The 16,341-nt window shown below is 34.9% G+C and overlaps 1 protein-coding gene across 5 annotated transcripts in view; it reads right to left on the minus strand.

Moving 5' to 3' along the window:
- The window catches only part of ngfrb (nerve growth factor receptor b), a 115,121-nt gene that overhangs the window by 19,622 nt on the left and 79,158 nt on the right, over window positions 1–16,341 (minus strand). For all 5 annotated transcript variants that reach the window (XM_073917730.1, XM_073917731.1, XM_073917729.1 and 2 more), the window contains 1 exon segment: window positions 12,745–13,104. In XM_073917730.1, coding sequence (XP_073773831.1) covers window positions 12,745–13,104 — 360 coding nt within the window.

The following is a 16,341-nucleotide window of genomic DNA, read 5'->3' on the forward strand; positions in this document are numbered from 1 at the left end:
GTGATCCTGCTCACGAAAGGTCAGCGTGAGTAACCTGAGAGTGCAGCGGAGAAACCCAATCTGTGTTATCGACCACAAACGCTTCTGTACATATGCTTTCTCCCTCTTGCCACTAAATCTGTCTCCTGATACACATCTGTCTTTCCTTTTCCTTTCTTCTATGGCTTCAAATGCTTCTTTTGCTATTGTTGCAGTTGCAAGCCAACAAATCCTACAATCTGTATTGTGTCAACAGAGTCAAATTGTCCCTCTCTAATCACCAAGTTAAGCTGTCTGGGCTAAGCTGACCATATCATCATCGCTCAGAGTCAGAGCTCACTGATGGGGAAATCTGATCTTCAATCAGTACTTCCTATTACCTGATTTAATTAAGTGCTAATGCGTAAATGCTGTTCGCTTCCACCCTTGAACTCTCTGTCAGTGATAAATAGTATCAGTTGGGGGTATTTAACATGCACAAGTTCCTATTTATATTAATACATGCATTACAAAGTGTAGTTATTATTAAGAATCTGTATTCTACTTCTGAGCGCTGTTGATGTTAAAGTTTTTGGTAACGCTTTACAATAAGGTTCATTAGTTAATGCATTTACTAACATAAACTAATCATTAACAACACTTGTACTGCATTTATTTATCATAATTGAACATTTACTAATGCATTATTAACATCCAAGTCTATGCTTGTTAACATTAGTTAATGCACCCTGAGTTAACATGCACTAACAATGAACTACTGTATTTTCATTAACTAACATTAACTAGCATAAATACAGTAGTAAATGTTTTGTTCATTGTTTGTTCATGTTAGTAAATGCATTCATTAACATTAACTAATGAACCTTATTGTAAAGTGTGACCAAGTTTTTAAATATGTTTAAAAAAAAAAGAAAAAAGGATTTGTTGTTCACAGAAGAGTGAATACCAGAGCAAACACTGGTGAAACACATAAAACATTCATATTGCCCTATCATACACCCGGCGCAATAAAGCGCAAGACGTGTTTGCCATGATTTGTTGTTATTTTCAGACCAGCGCAAACTTAATTTTCTCGTTCTGCGCCACATTGTTTGAATAGCAAATCCATTTGCACCACTTTGAGGACTCTTGGGTGTTCTGATCTAGAAAAGAGGTGTGTTAAGGCGCATTGTTGGCACGTTGCTATTTTGAGAAACTTAAATAGACTATGCTATAGACTAGCTAAAAGCAGGTCTAAAGTCCAGGGTCAGTTGTGCGCCTCGCTTACACATTGCTTAACACACACAGGATGTATGAAAATACGCAACAATCTTTACAAATGAAAAAGAATTAAAGGATTAAAATATTACAAAAATGATTACTTTCTACATACAGTTGAAGCCAGAATTATTAGCCCCCCTGAATTATTAAGCCCCGTTTATTTTTTTTCCCCAATTTCTGTTTAACAGGGAGAAGATTTTTTTCAACACATTTCTAAGCATAATAGTTTTAATAACTCATTTCTAATAACTGATTTATTTTATCTTTGCCATGATGACAAAGTTTAATATTTATAACGTATGTTTAATATTTATGTTTACCTCAGACATTTTTTCTAAATAATATAAATAAAAGACACACGTTATAAAAACGCCATCTGAAAAACTTGAGGAAACCCACAGCAAATTCTCTTCTAGATTATGACGTCATTCCTTATATACTGGAGTATATATCATATGATTAAGAGTATATGCGTAATATCAAAATTATACAATAAAATATAGTGCAAATGGTGGGTGGTGTTGTGATTAGCGCTGTCGCCTCACATGAAAAAGGTCGCTGGTTCGAGCCTCGGCTGGGTCAGTTGGCATTTCTGTGTGGAGTTTGCATGTTCTCCCCATGTTGCCATGGGTTTCCTCTAGGTGCTCCGGTTTCCCCCACAGTCCAAAAGCTTGCGCTATATGCTAAATTCTCCTTAGTGTATGTGTGTAAATAAGAATATATGGGTGTTTCCCAGTACTGGGTTGCAGCTGGAAGGACATCCGCTGCGTAAAACTTATGCATTGTCAAGTTGGCGGTTCAATTCGCTGTGTCGCTCCTGAATAATAAAGGGACTAAGTTGAAAAAAAAATTAAGAATATAGTGCAAATGGATTACACATTTCTTTTTGTTTCTTTTATTAAATTAAATTCTTTAAACTGTACAGGAATACATTTTGGGAATTCATGTTTATTATTTAACATATTAAATTAAAAAAGGATTAACTGATAAGAATCCCTAATCCCTAAATACAATTATGCTTAGTTTTGGTTTCGTTACCATGTTCTTATATAAAAAGATCTACATAATTTCCCTCCTAAAAGATCCCAACACTTCCTCACCCCTCAATTCTAAATGACATGGTCTAAACCGGCTTTGATCATTAACTTCTCCAACAAATGAACATCCATGTTTAAATGTCAGTGATGTCATCCGGACACACTTGCCACACAATATAGCAGCTGAACCTTGACACTTGGGGTTGCAAGGGGTAAGATTGTGAGATAAAAGAATAGATGTAAATTGTTCCTCACTGAAAGGATTCTCTTGGAAACTTTGGTGCAAAAAACTCAACGAATTCTGTGTAAGAAGATGTAATTCCACGCTGGGCATCATGGAATTTCAATGATGTAATTCCGGCCACAAGCACAGTTATATGCCAAAGGAAAATCCATGGTGCAGAATTGTATAAGACTTTATATGGGGTGACACAAGCTCAGGCGCATGCCAGATCATCACCCCAAGACCCCCACATCAGGGCAAAGCCTTACATTACCCCCCCCCAAAACAGCCCAACTCTCTATCCACTAATGTCATAGGGCACATGCCAGATAACTGGAGGACGAGCAGTGGTCATGAATGAACACACTTTATTGTCTTAGGATAAGAAGGGTGGAGAAAAAAAGAAAGGGAGAGATTGATTATTTCTGTCCACTTCTGACAGACGTCTCAAATTCAAGGCACACATTGTACTGGGCAAAATTAGAGGTCAAAGTTAAGGAGTCAATATGGGTGATGATAAATCTTTAGGTTTGCATGGGAGGGATATTGACCAATAAAGCTCCTCTGTGTGCTTGCAGTGTCAGAACAGCCCTCCAGTGTCTCATGGCCACAAAAATGCATCACTAAGCAAGATTCAGTTCTAAAAAGCTTCATTTTCAGAGTTAAGTCTTGAACGTTCTGCAAATAAATTGATTTTTCAGTTCAACTTAAACTTAATTCATCATCTTTATGTAAGTCAAATAGAGTGTAGATCTCAAAATAATGGCAGTACAGTGAGTGTTATTAAATGATTTAGATTGTTAAAAATAGCTTCAGGTTTGAGCATTAGATGATGGTATAAGAACAAAACATTACAGAAGACAAAGAGTAAAATTGGTGATAGGTAGTAAAGCCAATAAAAAATCTGTCTGTAGAAATCTGTGGAAAACTCAGCAGATTTACACAGATCATTGAACTGTCATTCCATCTATTTACTTATGTAAATATGAGTAAATAAACAGTATATTACTTAGTTTTTTTTTATATGCATAGATGCATTAGATTTATAAGTAATGTGTAAATGTTTAGATGTTCAGATTATTTATGCATAATGCCTTTTGAAATGTAATATTTAGGTCGCACTTTACAATAAGGTTCATTAGTTAATGCTAAGTAATGCATTTACTAACTTGAACAAACAATGAACAATACATTTACTATAGTATTTAATCATGTTAAAAAAATGTTAGTTAATGAAAATACAGTTGTTCATTGTTAGTTCATGTTAACTCATGGTGCATTAACTAATGTTAACAAGCATGGACTTAATGCATTAGTAAATGTTCAATTATGATTAATAAATGCTGTACATGTGTTGTTCATCATTAGTCATGTTAGTAAATGCATTAACTAATGAACCTTATTGTAAAGTGTTACCAATATTTATTATGTCTTTTTGTAGATGTATTATGAGAGACCTGCTGTACAAGTAATGTTGTTCTTTTTGATTAGATTTACATTGTACACCTTAATAAAAAGCTATAAAGTTGTTTTTTATTTTAATTGTAAGGTTTTTAGCTCCTATACTATCAAAATCATACCTCAGAAGTCCAAACTTATTTAAGCAAAACTGTGCAGAAATAGCAAAATAAAAATCCACAGATTCCTTCTGGCCTTAGTGATATTATTAGATTTATTTATTTATAATCATTTGCATTCTCTTTTAATTTGGGGATGAAATGGGATCTGTGAATATGAAATGTGACCACATCTTGAGGCACACACCACACACCAACACAAGTTCATGCCTTTTGGTGGAATTACACGCCACTTTCATGCTACTGTCTCTACCCACACATGACTAATGTACCATTGCAGAGGAGAAAGACAAAAATGAGTGCGATCTGGGTGTTTAACACTATAGGCTCTTTTCAGGGATCTGAAGGGCTTTCTTGTTTTTTTGGCCCATAAGTGATCCTTCTCAACACTCCATTTAAATCAAACTGAACTAAGATAATCTCGGAAGCTGATGAATTCAAGTACCAATTATTTTAAAACTGTGCAAGACAGATGAGCCTTGGCTATTTTTTTGTGATAATAGAGCCCAATGTGTTTCTAACTCAAAATCAAGCTCACTTTTTTATTTTTTGCCAAAGGAAATAACAGATGAAAAGGTTCAATTGAGGAGTAAGATGTGTTTGCCAGGAAGACATGTAATCACCCGTGACCTATGACCTCTCACCTCAGGAAGAGGTTAAACGAGGTCAGAGAAAATCTTATGTTGATTATTGACGGATAAACATCAGGCATGAGTTTATACAAACATACACATCTGAGCAGTCTTCAAACACATCCAAACCACAGAATCAATTTGCCGATTAGCTAATTAGCCAATTACATGCCTAAGGCAATTTCGAAAAAATAAATACTCAACCAAGTTACTTTCCACGCTTTTTGAAGAAACCTGTAACCATAGAATACCATAGTATTGTTTTCCTACTATGGAAGTCAACATTTTCAGGTTTTCAGCTTTCTTCAAAATATCTTCTTTAGTGTTCAACAAAAGCAAAAACTCTCATAAATATTAAGAATCACCTAAGGGTGAGTGAAAAGTGAATACATTTTCATTTTTGGATGATCTATCACATTAATTAGCAAAAGTCAACGTGGCATAAGTTTAAAGAATGATTTAGTACCGCTTCAAATATTGTATATTATAGAGAAGAAAGTGTTGTATTATTTTCCCAAGTGAGTGGGTTTGCTATTTCTCATGGCAAATCACACATAAAATGACCAAGCAATATAAACAGTTTTAATCATAATAAACAATTAAACAATAAATAAATATATGTGTAAGGCAGACTGTACATTATGGCCATTTTTTGTGTGTGTGATAATTTTGCCTGTGTTAATGCCAACTAGATACATTTTGACTTTTAACACAATTGTAGTAGTCCACATTCATTTCCTTTTAAACATATATTTTACACTGGGTACAAAAAAGTTACCCACAGGACCTCAGGGACAAAAATGTCCTCATTGAAACCCATTAAACTGCAATTTTTAACCCCAGGGCCATTTAACTATAAAATATTGCAATAATTGTCAATAGTCTCATTTTGTTGGAAAGTTAAAATTAAAAATATTGACCAGCTTTTAGTTGAGTCCAATAAATAAATTATTCATATTATTTTATGGGTATGTTGGGATGGATCTCAGACTGTGAAAAATTGCATGTGTGTGTAAATAGTTAACAGAAATATATAGTACTGTGAATCACCCATATAGCATGATCATATGGTCAAATAAATAAGGTCAAAGAGGGTTATACCTTTTAATATTTTTTTCTTCTTCATTCAAACACATCTTACTCCTCAATTGAACCTTTTCATCTGTTATTTGCTTTGGCACAGAAATAAAAAAAGTGTGCTTGATTTTGATTTAGTAACACATTGGGCTCTATTGTAAGGATAAATGTGCAAAAGTGCACAGCACACATAGGGCATGTCTGAATATAATCTTGCTATTTTAAGATGGGAAAAATAGTTTTTGAACCCAATGCATGGTCTAAAATGGTTGTGCTTATCTTCTTAATCAGTTATGAGTCTGCTTTGGGCATTTAAAGATTGGGAAAACTATTGTTGCACCCAGCTCATGGTCTAAAAAGTGTTGTACTCATCCTTTCAATGAGTTATGAGTGAGTTTTGAGCATTTTAAAAACAGGAAAAACAGTCATCGCACCCAGTGCATGGTCTAAAAGTTTTGTCATTTTACTTTTAATAAGTTAAGGGTATTTTTTAGGCATTTTAACAATGGGAAAAACAGTCGTTGTACCAAGCACATGGTCTAAAAGGCTTATCCTTATGCTTTAAATGAATTATGGGTGTGTTTTAGGCATTTTAAGAACGGGAAAAATGGTAGTCGCACCCAGCGCATGGTCTAAAGGGTTTTCCTCATCCTCTTGATGAGTTATGGGTGGGTTTTAGGCATTTTAAGAATGGGAAAAATAGTCATCGCGAGGCAAGTGCACATATAGGGCTCAACCTGTGCAGTGCACGTGCCCTTTTTAGTCTTGGATAGAAAGTGTCCTTCCAAAATGATCAAAAGTGCCCCCGCGATGCGACACACCCTCCGTCCCGCCCTTCAGTAGGCGCACGACAACACTGCTCTTGAGTACGCGCGCTCAATCCCCCCTCCCCCGCTTTACAGTGCGCGCGCGACAACACAGCTGATCAGAACGCGCGCGACTTCACCGCTCTTCACTACGCGTGCGACAACAAACCCTCCAGCTCTTCAAAAAATTTATCCTGCACATGCCTTTTGGACGGTCTCTGCACGGGCCTGGTCATCGCACCCAGCGCATGGTCTAAAAGTGTTGTTCTTATCCTTTTAATAAGTTATGGGAGTGTTTTGAGCATTTTAAGAATGGGAAAAACAGTCGTCGCACCCAGCTCATGGTCTAAAGGGCTTTTTAAAAACGGGAAAAACAGCCGTCACACACAGCGCAAGGTGTTTAAGGGTTGTCCTTATTCTTTTAATCAGTCATGGGTAGGCCCACACAAAGTCTATGTATTTACTTGTGTAAATGTTTGTAAATTTAATTTTATTCAGTTTTTAAATTAATTTCACTAACATTATTGTGATATAATAACAGTAATATTAAAATGATCACATGATTTATTTACAATACAGTTTGTAAAGTATTATTTTCTGTCTTATAGTAGCTATAATTTATAGGAGACTTGCTTTGTTTACCAAATAAGCTGATCTAATTGGATTTGCATTGTAATCATTATATAAAAGTTAAAAATGTTGTATTATTGTTTTATTTCATAAATTAAGTTTTTAGTGATGATACTCCTAAAATCATTCTACATAAATCCACAGATTTTTACTAAATTCTCCACAGAAATAGCAAAAAATGTCAGCAGATTCTGTCTGGCCCTAGTCATGGGCTTGTTTTTGGCAAAACACACATTAAACCAATCAGTCTCATCTCTCATTCATTTTAAGAGCATCTTTAGTTCAAAATGGTGTTGTATAAATGTCCCGCTAAATGATCAAATCAAAGATACAATTTTCTACTAAATCACAGATGCTATCCACATACACACACAGAGTTACTGCAGAATGCTCAAAACGACCTCATCTATACTGTATGTAATGTCATAATTAGAATACATTAAGAAAGTACATTGAGAATCCATTTATGTGCCCTGCTGCACTTAGTATGGTTTCCTTTGATGGCACAACTTACAAAGGCTCTTTCTCTGATCGTCTTCTGAAACCGTATTAGTGGCGAGCCACAGAACAAAGCCTGTAATGTGGACTGCAGATCCTTCAATGTGATCTTTTTCTCAAGATACTGTCTTAATTTTATTCACAGTTAAATTCAACTCAGTAATAACACGCCAAATGTTGGGTTTTGGGCTATGCTAAGAGCATCTGACATTAGGATGAGTTCAGGAGGCTGAGCTAGTGCAAAAGCATGAAATGTTTTGGTCTTAGATTTAAATCATATATTTTCTATTTGTGGACAAATCACATCTTAATACAAACAGTGATGCCACGTTTATAAGTAAAATCTTATCCATTCATTTTCAACTACAAGCTGTCCTAATCCAAACTGTTATCACGTTTACAATTTTATCCAGTTACCATTTTAACAAATTTTCAAGTTTTAATAAATAATCTAAATACAAAACTGTTAAATAACTTAAAAGATTAATATTTGACAATGAAATATGTAATGTGTTTAATAGAACTTTTTGAAAGAAGTTGGATGAATTGTTGGATGAAAACAAGGAAGTCAAAAATTACTATTTTGAAAATATTAATACAATTTTAAATAGACCTGTTTCATTTGTTATTGTTGTTTAAATATGTAATTTATTTGATAGAAAAGACCAATTGTCAGTGTTACATAAATCTTTCAAAGTCATTGTTTGGTAAAGTTACTTTTAAAAGTAATGTATTACAATCTTAAGTCTATCTTCCGTTTAAAAAATACAAAAATAACATACAAAACACATTTATTTCATCAAAAAATAACTAAGCAGCACATTTAGTGTTTTTTTTTTTTATCAAAATGCATTCATTCATTTTCCACCAGCTTGGTGCCTTTATAAATCAGGGATCACAACAGCGGAATAAACCTCTAACTTATCCAGCGTATGTTTTACACAGCAGCTGTCCTTCCAGCTGCAACCCAGTACTGGGAAACACCCATACACTCTCACATTCACACACATAAGTAACGGACAATTTAGTTTTCTCAATTTACCTATAGCACATGTCGTTGGACTGTAGGGAAACCGGAGCACCCGGAGGAAACCCGCACCAACACAGAGAGAACATGCAAGCTTCACACAGAAATGCCAACTGACCCAACCGGGGCTCGAACCAGCGACCTTCTTGCTGTGAGACGACAGTGCTAACCACTGAGCCACCGTGTCGCCACTTGCCTTAAAAATGTAATATATTATTTTTAAAAGTAACTTCATCCAACATTTTATTTGAATATGGTAATATGTGAACCAAAAATATTATGTTTAAAATATAACATTGAAAACAGAAATTATATTTAATAGTTGTGTGTAAACCATCATGAATTTTTAGGGTTTCTATGATGATTAATACGTTTTTAAAAATAAATACTTTGTATATTTGATAGCAACTAATAATTTTATTAGTGTTATTGACTAATAAAAGCTAAAATGAAATTAAAATGCTAAATATTAAAGTTACTTTGTAAAATGTGTATAAAATATTGTAATCATAATATTGAAAAGTAAAATACTGCTGTATTTTTGGTCAAATAAATGCAATCTAGAGAACATAGAAGTATACTAACTTCCTTAAAAAGATTTGAAAAATCATAAATGATCATTCCGCATACTGTTCATTAATCAAAATACAGACTTTAAACCATCTCTGTTTATAATTGTGCATTATGTGATGCACATACAAGGTCATTTTATCAATAGCTTCAACACTATGTAAAAAAAAAAATGGATCAGTCAATCACATACAGCAGTAACACCTTAGCAACCACCCGGAACATCCTAGCAACCACATAGTGACACACACACACACAAAAAGAACAGAATCATATTAGGGTTATAACATGTGGCAGTTTGTTTGGCCAGTTATTTTAGGACAGGGGGAGTTATTTTATATGGTACCTTTAAAAGCAGCATCTCAAAGTGCTTTACATATATATAAAAAGTGCAAAGGTAAAAGATGCATGCAAGGAGAAATGCATAAAAGTAAGACCATTCAAGGCCTTATACTGTAAGTTAGCATACACATTTTAAAATCAATTCAAAACTGACAGGAAGCAGTGCAATTTGCTCTAAAATATGCAAATCTAATATATTATGTGTTACCTTGCATTGGTCCTAGTCACATTTCAACCAATGAATTTGATAAAATATTGACCCATAATAAAGAATGTCTATAGTGTTGGGGTGAGTGAGGGACAAACACCTGAGGGGCAAATGGGAGTAGTAGATCATCTATACCATGTAGAGTTCAAGTCAGAATGATTTGCCATGATGACAGTAAATAATATTTGACTAGATATTTTTCAAGACACTTCTATACAGTTTAAAGTGACATTTAAAGGCTTAACTAGGTGAATTAGGTTAACTAGACAGGTTAGGGTAATTAGTCAAGTTATTGTAGAATGATGGTTTGTTCTGTAGACTATCGAAAAAATATAGCTTAAAGGGGCTAATAATTATCCTTAAAATAGTGTTTAAAAAAATTTAAACTGCTTTTATTCTAGCCAAAATAAAAGAAATAAGACTTTCCCCAGAAGAAAAACATATTATCAGACATACTTTGAAATTTAATTGCTCTGTTAAACATCACTTGGGAAATATAAAAAGAAATAATAATTCAAAGGGGGCTAATAATTCTGACTTAAACTGCATTTGGTCCTTTCATATATTGTTTTTTGCACACTTTGTAGTAGGGAAATTCGAGTTCAGACAAAGCATAAGTGTCATGCCGGCCATTTATTTATAGTTTCGGTCCCACTTTATTTTAAGTGGCCTTAACAGCTATGTACTTACATTTGAATTAATCATTTAGTAAAATGCATTTCTTATGTACAGTACATACACTACCAGTCAAAAGTTTGGGGTCAGTAGCAGTTTTTAAATGTTTTAAAATAAGCTTCTCCTGCTCACCAAGGCTGCATTTATTTAATTAAAAAAAAACAGAAAAAATATAAGATTGTGATATGTTATTGCACTATAAATTAACTGTTCAAAAGTAGTTTATTACAGTACAATAAACTGATTCCAGATCAGCATCTGTACGCGCCATTTAAAGGGACACTTCTGTTATCAAACAAGTGAGTTTATTTTACGGAGCGCGTCTGTCAGTCAGCGCTTATACATGCATTCGCTGGTTCAGAGGTTGCAAAGTGAAAGGTGACGATCGACGAACAGATTTAATGTAAAGAAAGTGGGGTAGAATGGTAAAATATGGGAGAATTTCGGCAAAAACGGGAGGGTTTACGTGAGTGCAGTGAACAGGAAGTGTTTGTGGAGAAACAGTTTTGCGAGAGAACGCAAAACATCTTTGCGAGATAGCACAAAACTTTGCGAGGGAACGCAAAACATCTTTGCGAGGGAATGCAAAACTTTGCGAGATAACGCAAAAACTTAGAAATATATATTTTCCTCCCACCCATTTTTTTCTTTCACCCATTATTTTTTTTTCACCCAGCCAATTTTTTTCTCCTCCACTATGTCCCTTCCGGGGTTCCGTACTTTTCTTAATCATTCTGACACAATGGATTTACTTATTTTTTAAAAGTAAATTCAACTTATAAGTTTAATGGTAACGGGTTTACTCACATTTTAAATGAAGCAAAGTAAATCACTTTTTACAGTAAACATTGTAATTATTTTCTGAAGTACCTATTAGGTAAAGGTATAGTGCACCCTAAAATTAAAATTTACAAACTTATTACTCTCCCTCAAGTAGTTTCAAACCTTTATGGGTTTCTTTCTTTGGTCACACTTTACTTGGATGGTCGGTTTGTTGAATTTAAGTTACATTGCATCTACATGCCAACTAAATCTCATTAGATTATACAACACAGGCTCATGCTGAAAACATAGTCCCGCGGACATTTCTGAAGACCACAAATTATGTAGCCGGAGGTAAGTATTGCTGCATTTAATTTTTTAAAGCGAATGCTAATAGGCGGTATGACATCATTCCTTTTGGTGATAACCGGCTGACAGCTTACCACCGTGTGGAGGGTTTTTTCCACTGCAACCAGTTTTTCCAGTTAGCTCGTCATTTACGTTGGCGGACTTGAGACGCAGAGATGAGTTGACCATGGCGACAATGACAACCAGGTTCGAGTACAGGGAAGAGCGGTTCCAGAAATCAGGTAAGACAAAAACAGAATCCAAAAAATAATATATTAAGTGAACAACAGGGTGAAAATTTGGTAAAATCTGAAAACATGAGAAAGAAAAAACATGAGATTTTTTTGAGAAAGGCTTTTGCAAACTGTTGGTTGGATTTAGGAAAGTAAGCGGGCAAGCAGGTCGATTGGTAAAATTGGTTGGGTTTAGGGAAGGAGGACACTGGGTCAGTCAATTGGCCGGTCACCCAGTCAATCATTCGACAACTGGTGGGTTTACGTGAGAACAGCACGGGCGCAAACGCTACTTGAGAGGAATATTTGAGATGCGAAAAAGCACACACATCGCCCTCTCGCGGATTCCCGAAAACAAAAACTGCAATAATACATACCTCCCAGGATGTATTTTGCGGTCTACAGAAACGTCCATGGGACTACGTTTTCAGAATGAGCCTGGGTTGAGATTATCAGTAGACTGTTAGGTTGGGGATAACGTTTGTGTAAGTTTACATGTATTTACAAAGTTTCTTATAGTCAGTTAAATGTCTGTAGAATGTCTGTATCAACAGATATTAAGCAGACAGTCTACTAATACTCAAATGGAGTATCAAAATATAGTGTTACCCTTTCTTCTGTTGAAAAACTACAACCATTGACGTCCAAAGTAGAAAACAACAAATACTAAGAAAGTTATTTGTTACAGGTTTCTGGCTTTCTTTAAAAGATCTTCCTTTTGATTCAAACTTATGAAGATCTACACATAAAGCCTGTAAATGACTATGGAATTTTCATTTTTGCGTGCACTATTCCTTTAGGCCACATAATATAAAGTGGGACCATAGTTTCAATTTGATTTTGATTCTCTATTCTCTTACCTTGACAGACAGCGTCACTGACAGGAGTGCAGCTTTTCACCTCCATCTCGGGCTGATCGCACACTGTGCATGGCAGGCAGGGGTCAAAAGAGGTGTCCTGATCCGAATACGTGTCATCCTCGCACTTTTCGCACACTGTATCTCGCTCAAAATTACAGGGCACCTGCACACCCTGGCCTACAGGACACACGGTGCAGGCCTCGCAACGGCCGCTTAGTTGGTTGAGGAAGAAGCCGTAGTCGCAGACACACAAGGCATCATTGGCATCCGTGCAGGGCGTCAGCATGCGCATCAGCTCAGAACACTGTGTGCAAGGCAGGCACTTGTCTTTATGGCTGAAGTTCTCCGAGAACGTCTCACCTGAGGACAGAAGGAGCCGAGGTTAAAGTACACATGGGATTAAAATGAATCGTATGATTTTTTAGCTCACATTGCTAGTTTTGTTGTGAAAAATTTACCTGAGCAGGTCATTAATAAAAAAAAATGTTTGCTCTTTTAAATTAAAATCTAAAAAAGCACTTCCTGTTTGTTTTCAGGTAAATTCCCAGATTACGTCTGTCTGAGGCACTGGGCGTGGTTAACATACTTAACTGATAATAATATTAATTGCATCATCACACTAGCATGCAACATAATCAAAAATTATACTAAAAATAACTTTGGTTTTGTAGTTCGGGCCGAAACAAATTGTAGAGTAGGGATGCTGGACAATGGGAATGAGGATCCACACACAGTTTAGTAAAAAAGACAGGCAATGGTCAAACAGGTACAAACAGAATCATGAAGGTAATTCAGAAGCATAGTCAGAAAAACAAAATCAACAGTAAACCAGACAATGATCAAAACATGGAAGGACAAGACCACTTGGAAGGGAAGGGAAACACTTCGTAATGCTATAGAAAAAAAAAAAAACTCAGCAAAGTATGTGTATGCGAGGTGAATTTACAATCCAGGTAATCAGTCCATCATGACTTTCAGCTGAGTGTGTGTGTAAGTGACCGAATTATTGTCAGCTGTGGTAGAAGTTGATGAGTGCAAAGAGTTGTAGTTTGTTAGAGTAGCACATGTGTAGTTCTCCAGTGATCTGCACAGGCTTGATCGCTGGTTTGATTTGATTGACAAAATAAAAAATAGTGGATATTATTAAACCATTTTTGTTTGTGGTCAAAATTGATAGTTGGGGGGGTGTGGTTAACATACTTAACCATGCCCCTCCAACTGTCAATTTTGACCACAAACAAAAATGTTGAGGAGGAGGTGTCGGTTGTAATGACTCTCATGCCTACCTTACTACATCCAATCAGCTTACAGTAGAAAAAACAAGGCACACACAAGTTTCTTTAGGAATTGCATCACAACACAAAAAAAAAAAAATGGTTGCAGCTTCTCATCCAAGCAGACGTTAAAAATACAAGATTTTAAAGTGTACAAAGTTTGTAGTTGTGCATTATATGTCTCTTCAAATCTGTTCTGGCTACTCAGGCATAGGGCTGGGTGATCAAATTAAAATGATAATTATTTCAAGGCTGTCTGGGATTCTTGATTCTGATTGGTCAATCACTACATTCCAAGGTTTGTTATTCCGATAACAGTTACGGAAACTATTTTCACAGGCATATTCAGGTACCTCATAATAATTTTGATCGTCAGTGAATACGATCACGTCCATATATATTGTATGCTTGTCTGTCATGTCACTGTTTTTGACTTTGTCGCCATTTTTTCACCATCTGATTAATATGTATATTTACTGAACACTATTGTATGTTATTTTTAGCCATTTTCATTTCTATCAACTTTGCATTTGATTACAGAATTAATAAACAATTACAGCTCAGAACAAATCTTTAATTTTTTTTTTTTTTTTTGCCAAGTAGCTATGTAATAAGCGGCATAAAGTACATCTAGTCGTTTTCATAGAAAAAAATGTCTTATTGGGCTTATTCTCAATTGCGATTGTTTTAAAACTTCTGATTCAGTTGTTTATGGAAGAAATTACAAGGATTAATAAACGGTTGAAAACGGTCAAACTACTTGCTCTTCAAAAACAACAAAAACAACAACAACAAAAAAAAAACAAGTGTGTTCATGGCTATACATAAAAGGCAGAAAAAATATTATTAGTAAATATCAGTTTGCAACATCAAACAGCTTAACGATCTGCTTTTAACATCGAAAAATCAATGGAAGTGAGTAAGACTGGAAGTGTCGAGCCAAAAAGATTCCAATGGCTGTGTCTGCTAATATGTGAAGAATATATTCAATACAACAATAAGCATATTGGCTTTATTCTGCAATGACAACCGCCTGGAAGTACTTTATCCCTTACTTATGACACTACCTTTTCCTCACTTAAACAATAACACCTGTTCGATAACTATTCAATATTATGGTTAGCCTTTAAAGTGAACTAAACAGTTTTGGTTGTTTGCACCACACTAACTTATTTTTCCAATCGCATGAAATCGCATCCAACAGCATCGCTGTTTGGGTTTGTTTATATGCAAACAAGGTCCCACTTTATATTAAGTGTCCTTAAATACTATGTACTTGCATTAAAAAAATAAATTCAATGTACTTGCTGTGTTCATAATGTATTTGAGAACACTTGTGTGGGTTAAGGTGTAAGGAATGGTCAACAGTGTATTTACAAAATGTAATTACAGAAGTTAATTACAGATGTAATCACATACAGGTATTTAATAAAGCATAAGTACACAAGAAATACATGTATTTACACAATAAGTACATTGTAACAAACTATTATTTTCTGTGTAAGTACATATTAGTTAAGGCCACTTAATATAAAGTGGGACCGCAAATAGTCTTAAATTTAGCAAAGAACACAAATGTCTCTGTGATTTAGTTTAAAGCCAGGAGAAAGTGTACTGTGCTACTAAACAGGAGAAACATGATCCAAATAAAAGCTTGTTCCATGGATTTACTGTACCATGATTTTGTGGCTGAATTGAATTAATTTCATTACTAATGATGTTTTAAATATATCAAAAAAAATAATAGAATATAATTACATTCATCATTGTTCTTCAACTTAATGTATTCAGGCTAGTGCTGCTTACCATAATTATCACATAAACCACACAGTTACATGGTAATAAGGTGCTATATATATGGTTTTACCAACGATCATGATAATAACAATTTGATTTTATGGATAACAAAGTTACATTTGAATTAAAATCAAATAATTTACCTGAAAAGTCAAGTTCTATAAATACAGTATATGTAATTAAAAAGTATTGTGCTTCGTCTTTGGTTGAGTGGTGTGTTTTTTGTGAGTGGGCAACTGGTGAGATGATGTGGCAGTTTTTGAACATGTCCATATTCCTAATGATTGTGTGCTATATTAAACTTGTTATTGGGGGCGCTACTGAGCAGGCGATGGAGTAAGGTAAAAGTTGGGTGAGCTCTGCAAAAAACGTAATATAACTTATAAATTTAAGGCGCTTTAATCGAAAATATGAGATGCTACATCTATCTAAGACTTTACTACTTCACATAAAGCAGCTGGGTTCTCTATAAATCCAAATGGCGGGCAAACTACGTAAATATAAGTACACGGGGAAAACCGCTGCT

This window comes from Danio rerio, chromosome 12, assembly GCF_049306965.1.
Source record: "Danio rerio strain Tuebingen ecotype United States chromosome 12, GRCz12tu, whole genome shotgun sequence".
Classification (NCBI taxonomy): domain Eukaryota; kingdom Metazoa; phylum Chordata; class Actinopteri; order Cypriniformes; family Danionidae; genus Danio; species Danio rerio.